We start from the raw sequence: 7,216 nt of genomic DNA on the forward strand, positions 1-7,216 counted from the left end.
ACTAGCAGTTTACATGATCAGCACCTGGAGGAACTGCCTTTAACTGCTAAAGCCAAACGCAGCTCCGTGCTCACCTGTTTGTCCCCATTTCAAAGTCATAGGATAAGTACATGGGGAAGGACATGTCATTTGCTCACTTGTCTTTCCTCCATGAAAAGGGATTTTGGCCAGCTATCCCTAGACTCTTGCCCCATGTTTGACACCAACCGTTGGAGGTGACGTGGTGGGCAGGCAACAGCTACTTGCCCGTGTTTCTCTGTGCGCGCAGCTGTCTGAGCAAGGCCTGGAATGAAAGCGATGCAGTCTTGCTCCTTAGCTTTCTGCCCGACCAAGTGATAGCGAGCCTGCCTGCCCCACGGGCGCAGCTGGCGGAGAGGGCACTGTGCGCCTCTTGTGGTACTTCCACTAAGTTGTCTTCCAACCTAACCTTATCAGTTACCGAGGTGGCCTTTTGTTTCGCATCCATACACTTTCTATGCTTACATGGCACCTGGTTTGGGCCTCAGGTGGTGCAGAGGGTGTTATTTATCGGCCGTCTCCAGGCACCAATTTCTTACTTCAGTTGCTATCACCTCAGAAGTTTCAGGTGTGTGACTTCCACGTTCTTCTCTGACCGTGTCTCCTGGACTTGTCCTGGGGGGGCTAGAGGTCTGAGATTGCCTTTTGCTCCTTCCTTTTGCCATTTTTTGCAGTGATGGCAATGGGCGGGGTGCAGGTCAGTGAGGGTCTCTGGAGAGTGGGAGGGCAGGCTCACCAGCGCTCCTGCTGTGTCGGATTCAATGAGGTTTCTACCTCATTGAGAGGCGAGCAAGCTGCGGTTCAAGAAGGATCTGCTGATGCGTGCGGCCGAAGTTGTGCAGGGCTCTCTTGATGGTGGATTGGTGCAGGGTAGTGCTCTGTAAGGCTCCTCGGGTCGCTGTGGTAGTCACGTCTCCCCAGTAGTCTACAGGACAAGCAGGGACTACCAGACTCAGCAAACCCTTGCAGGAGGCTGGAGGCCAGGCAGAGCTAGGGGGCCGGGCCAAGTCTCCCCAGCAGTCTCCACCAATATCTTCTGAGCCTACCCTGGAGTCTGCCCCGCTGCACTGATGCTGAGGCAGAAGCAGCCCAAGTGCTGCTGGGTCCTCTCTCCACCACTAATCAAAATACAAGTGCGAGAGGGTAGGGATAGAGAGGCCGCAAGGTTGGAGTTTTTATACAGCATTGTTCCAGCTGTCAAAGAGCCAAGCAATTGAGACAGAGAATGTCCCATAAGCAACAGACTTCTAACCAATGTGTTCTAGACATTGGAAATTGCGAAAGGACGCATTCATTTTATCCTGAACTTGAATGCTAAGTTCCAAGCAGGGAGACCAAATTGGCGGTGTGGTGGCAAATCATAGATGGGGCATGGATTTCTCCAATACCTGTTCTTAATCCTACCTGCTCACAGCCCAGCTTCTTCAGCAGCAGCCCTGTGAGTTACTTTCTGGCCCATGAGATGGAGGGAGTCTTAGGGGAGAGCGTCCTCTCTCGTGAAAGAAAACTGAGCCAGAAGAGACTTTTTGCCTCCCTTCCGCTTTTGATGCTTCGATGTGATCGTCACCACTCGAGCTGCAGAGCTCACTGGTCACCACGCGGGAACAGCGCTGAGGTTGGGAAGGAAAAGGGTGCAGAGCCGAGACCCTGGTGACACCGCTATGCCACTGAGCACACCCCTGCGGCAGCTCCGTCTGGCTTCTGCACTGTGTGACGCTTATGAGTTAAGTAACCCGTTACTTGTACGGAAGCATTTTCAGCTGTCATCGGCACTGGTGGCAAGTACTGTCACCAGTATCTGCCTCTCGAGGCCTCCTGCTCCAGCCTAAACATCTTTGTACACAGGTGACTACAGAGGCATGCGTAGATACACATGCCTGGGTGCGCTTTGTGGCTTTAGTCTTGTATGATCAAGTAAACATCCTAACAAACGAGAGAGAAAGGCGGATTTGCACAGCGACACGTTGGACGCAATCATCAGTAGGAAGCAGAACTACAGAGGACATAATTTCGGCAGCACATCCACATTTCATAAATTTTCTATAAAAAGATTTCTTCAGATAAAAACAATGTACTGTATTTTTCAAAAAGGAAACTTCCACAAGGGCAAATCTTGTAGTAATGAAGGATTGAATCGTGCCAATGTTTCACAGAACTTGCCACTTGGCTAAAAAGAGAGTAGCCCGATTACCACACAGAGGGTGCTGCGCACGTCTCTACTCCCTGAAAATAGAAGAATGGGAATGGGCCTAATTTATACGAGAGAAGATTAAAAATTAAAGCACTTTCTATCTAATAAAAATAGCGAAGCGTCAGTCTGGAGGACTGCTGATGCCTTTTCCAGGCCCACCGTGCAGAGCGCTGACAAGGAAAGGTCAGGCGAGGCAGCTACTCCTCCCGGGGTCCTATTGATTAGTAATGCTCAAGACCTTCACACATAAGAAATACACAGCTTTTCAATGCAAGAACTTGAGAAATAGTCGCACACTTTGAGTAATGAAACTGGAATTTAAAGCAAGAAGTAGCTGAGCTTCATATCGCTGCTTTCCTCTGTGTGGACACAGACTGGGTTCAGCAAGACTACAAACACCCGCAAACTGCAGCACCGATGGCCTGCGACTTGCGCAGGGACTTGGCTCGTAATCTCCCAGCCATTCTCAGAGACATCCTGGGCAAGGTGCGCGCTGGGTCTAGGACTTATTCCTGCCTCTGTTTCACTGAGAGAAATTAACATGGAGGGGAATGAACAAATCTTTTTTCTTTAAGCATTACCATCATCAACTGCAAGTGGATATTAAACATACAGTATATTTCAGTCACTGGCTAAAAAATGATAAAAGTATCTCCCTTTTTAAAAAGGATAAAAAATAAACCAAAAAAAAAAAATTCTTACTTTCCAGAAAGAGATAACGCCAGTGAGGAGTACACAGTAGCACAGAGTGGGGAGGGAATTCAGAGGCGGCAGGGACGAGGCACTCTACGGGGTGGGGGGTAGAAAGCAAATGGACCTCCTCAAGAGGAGGCTGGCCAGGGACTGGAAGGCTAGGGCAAGCCAGGGAGCCCCTGAACGAGCCGGGGAGCAGCCAAGGACTGTGCACCACGTGCAGCAGGTCGTGTGCACACCCACCACGACACAGCAGGGAATCTGTGTGCAGGAAATAGACACGGGCTTAGGGAATGGTCACACCTAGAGGGGATGCCACACCCGAGTGAAAGCTGATTTTACCCTACCTGTGATCACCATAGCCTGTGGTTCTTTCTTATTCTTTCTCTTCCATTCTTTTAGTCCTTTCTTCTTTCCTTCTTTGTTTTTAGGCTTTACTTTTAAAATGTTTTATTATGAAGAATTTCAAAGACACACAGCAGCAGAGGAAAGGGTGCGACGCATCCCACTGCCCATCAGCCACCACCAACGCAGCCTCTCGTGTTGTCCGTACTCTTCTGACTCTGCAAGACTTTCCTCCTTACCCTCTGAAGGAGGCCTGGCATCATTAGGTTTCTCAGGAAACTAGGTGAAGCACTGGACAGAGCTGTGGACAGTGGTGTTGAAAGCAACATGGCCCCAGAGAAGCTGGGGTCTCAGCCTGGGTCTAACGCTTGAGAGGGCTTTGCCGCCCTGCTCCTCGGACCACCTGCCCCAGAGGAAAGGTGCCCAAGGAGCGGGCCAGCCCAGAGCCCGTGCCTTGCTCAACAGGGCACACTCGGGCCCCAGAGACAGCGAGGCCACTGGCCAGAGGGGAGAGGGAGAGGCCTGGACCTGCTGCTGGAGTGGTACCCACGTTCCCAGGCCGCTAGGGACAGGAAACGAGCACATGGTGGGGAGAAAGGTCCCCTCTGTTCCCACACACCAGAGCTCTGGCTGGAGCTCTGCTCCTGCCCCATGACGCATACTCCTTAAAGATGGGCCTTGAAAGTGAGAAACACTACAGTTTTCCTCAGTGTTCTGAAATACAAGTTAGTACTACAACGTCCTTTGTCAAGTCAGCCGAAGGCCACTAACTTGCCTGGGGGGCATGATCTGCGTTCCTGGACACGGAATGAGGGTGACACAGGATCCACTGACATCGGCCAATGCAGCTGTCACAGCAGGGAGCCCACAGCAGACCGACGCCATGGGCGAACCCATCTTTGCAAGAACTGGCTGGCTCTGTCTGGTAAACCTCTTTCCCTTGCCCAGCTGAAGTCCAGCCTTCCACAGGGTCCTCCTGAAAAGAACTCCCCCCACGCAGAAGCCAGTTCCCCCGATTCTGAGACAGAGCTCACTTGTCTGCCCAGGAACTCTCCCTGCGGTATGTAAGGAAGACGGCCTGCAGCCTCCTCTGTACAAAGCAGAGTTCATTTCTACTCAGAAACCCCATTTTGGAAGCAAGGATGTTGTAGGAATAATGCCTTTATGTCCTAGAATTTTCTTTATGCTACATGAAGAAAACAGGCAGGCCTATATATCTCAACAGGCACACACCTAAAGAAAAAGTAGAAAAAGCAAAATAGGGCAGCCCACAGTAGCAGTTAGGATGTGTTTTTTATTCCTGAGGGGATAATATGTGGTTTCATTTAAATAAGAACACAATCTCCATTAACTTAATTTGTCAAGGCAGCGCTCAGCTAGTACCCCAGTAAGGCATTTTTAGATACATCATTGCTACTTTAAAATTAAAATTGAATCAGTCCTGTGGAGTTAATTACCAGCAAATTAAACTAAAGTAGGTCTCCCACATGGCATGAAGCCATCGGAAGAGGGTTCCAGTGCTAGCCAGAAACATTGCAAGATACCAGGCGTACGCCAGAAAAACTGTTTAAACGTCTCAAATGTCTACAGGAGCACTGGGGAAAATTGCTTACACTTTCCCACAATGAGAGAAGATAAAGGCCTAATTGAGGGACCTTTCTGATAGAGGTTTAGACCTGTCGCTAGTCCTCTAAAATATAAAATCTCCAACTCTCGGTTGTTCGAGCGTATTTTCCAATGCTTACAGAAAAGGAATTATGCCGATTTCTTCTTAATGCTGACACAGAAGCTTATTTAATTATGTAAGGTAGAAAGGCTTGTAGAAACTGAAAATTCCAGCCAGGAAAACGAAGTCACTTCCCTCATTAGTGCTTCGGGGCAGCATGTCTTCCCCCGAAGACATGACTCAAGGGGAAGCACAAGAAAATCAGAGAGAGAAGAAAAACCCTCAAGCGGACAGTTGTCTGAACTTTAATTAAATATCTGAATCAAGGAAAAGGGAACAAGTGAAAGCCTAGTCAGAAATGGTACATGCATAAAGGGAACTGATGGTAAGATGACCGCTGATGTATCATTGGCAATGAACATATTTGTTTTATTTTGTTTTACTACAAACATGACAAGGTTTTCTGTCATTTCTGTAATTATTCAAATGCACAACTGTTCTTAACATCCTGGCTTAAAATGTCCAAGAGTACAGCAAAGCAAGCTGTTTTTGCATCTGAAATACACAGTTACTCAAGGCTATTTGGCCCCATATTTAATGTATTAGTAGCCTGACATGTAATTATTAAAATTACATTCTTTCCATTTTAGTTTTATAAATTTCATTTTGCATCTCAAATGTTCCTAAATAAATTTTGTAAACTAAGCATGAAAATGATAAGCCTCAAACCATACATTTGAAAAGAGTCCCATTTGAACCATTCATCATATATAGCGGAGTTTATCACGCTTCCTTCGATAGACTTAATACCAACGTTCAACGTCATGGTAATACATACAAACTACACAAATACACAGTACTCTCCGACGTGTGGCTTGTTCAGCCCATGAACGCACACAGGTGACAGCAGAGCCGAGTCTCCTACTGACCCATCTTGACTGTGGCTCCATTTATGAGAGAAAGCCAACTGGGGGCTTTCTCATAAGTCAGAGCAAGACCAGCAGAACTCTAGGTGCCAGAGGTGTCTCTGTATCTCTTCCAAATGATTGAAGGTCATTTCTTCTGGTGTCTGGAAGAAACAAAATGTCCTTGTCTAATGGCTATTGCTTTAGTAGTCACATGCCCAATAAGTTCTAGCATCTAGGAGCATGCAGTCGAAGCTAGCATCAGCTGTGCAGTTATGGTATTAGTAGTGTTTGATTCTGTCATGTGCAGTGAGACGCTGTGAGAGAGAAACACAGGCCTTGTCCTCCTCAGCATCCAGAATGGTGCAGAACGCTCAAGACTGCAAGCACACTCTGAAGACAAGTAAATTGGTTACAAAGTCAGGGTAACAACAAGTGTGCATGCTGTAGAAACGTGAGGCTGGCACCTAAACGGAGAACCCCCTGGTTTGTTTTCAAAATTCCGTTTCTGGCTCTGACTATTGTGAACAAGCCGGAAAATTTTCACCTAATGCTCAACGCTAGTATTAATCTTAGAAGTGGGAAAGGAGTGTAAAGTGAGAAAATTTGCGGGTTTTTCTCCCTGACTATGATTCTATCTCATTAAAGAATAACTTGACTTTATAAAAACCCTTTTAAAAATAAAGGACTTGAGGTCTCAGTGGCAAGGAAGGTCGGTGCGGCGCGCACCGTCCCAGGCTTCCCTCTCTGGAGTTTATCTACAAGATCAAACACAATGAAGCATCCCGAGATACAAGCTCCTTTCTAACTCTCAGACTGCGCCTTGCTCGTGAGTCCTTCGGCCCATGCACATTCGAGGCGCGTCGCGTACTGAGACGGTGAGCAGAAAGGGTTGGTGCCACGCAGGCTTTATGGCCGCCGGTTGGAACAGCCTCGCGGGTCCTCTCAGGCGCCACTTGGCGAGTTCTCAGCGTCTCGGGCGCACGGACTCGAGGGCCGCTCAAAAGCGCGGAAGCGGGAGTGAGAATCGGCGGTCGGGACCCGGCTCGGGCCTGGCGGGCTCCGCGGTGGGCGCGGCTGTCGGCCGCCAGAGCCTCGCTCGGGGTCACCAGTGCTGACCGGCGGCGCGCGTGCCCAGCTGCGCCTGGGACACAGCGGGCACCGCGGTGGCGGCGACGGCGGCAGCGGCCGCGTCGCCCACGCCGGGCAGCACGGAGCGCACCGAGCGGCGGAACTCCTCGTTCCTCCAGGTGTAGAGCAGCGGGTTGAGCGCCGACAGCGCGCAGCACAGCAGCCAGCTGGCCGCCTGCACGCCCCAGGGCACGGGCAGCGCCAGGCCGCGCGCCAGGCTCACCCAGGCGAGCGGCTGCGTGGCGAGCAGGAACACGCAGCACAGCA

General features: G+C 49.6%; 1 protein-coding gene across 1 annotated transcript in view; it reads right to left on the reverse strand.

Annotated features, from left to right (window-relative positions):
- Positions 1–5,208: 5,208 nt before the first annotated feature.
- Gpr88 (G protein-coupled receptor 88) overlaps positions 5,209–7,216 on the reverse strand; it is a 3,611-nt gene continuing 1,603 nt past the window's right edge. Inside the window, exon 3 of the mRNA XM_004637004.2 lies at positions 5,209–7,209. Coding sequence (XP_004637061.1) covers positions 6,924–7,209 — 286 coding nt within the window. The 3' untranslated portion in view covers positions 5,209–6,923. The remainder of the gene's footprint in view (positions 7,210–7,216) is intronic.

Source organism: Octodon degus, unplaced genomic scaffold, assembly GCF_000260255.1.
Source record: "Octodon degus isolate 3935 unplaced genomic scaffold, OctDeg1.0 scaffold00084, whole genome shotgun sequence".
In the NCBI taxonomy this organism is placed as follows: Eukaryota; Metazoa; Chordata; class Mammalia; order Rodentia; family Octodontidae; genus Octodon; species Octodon degus.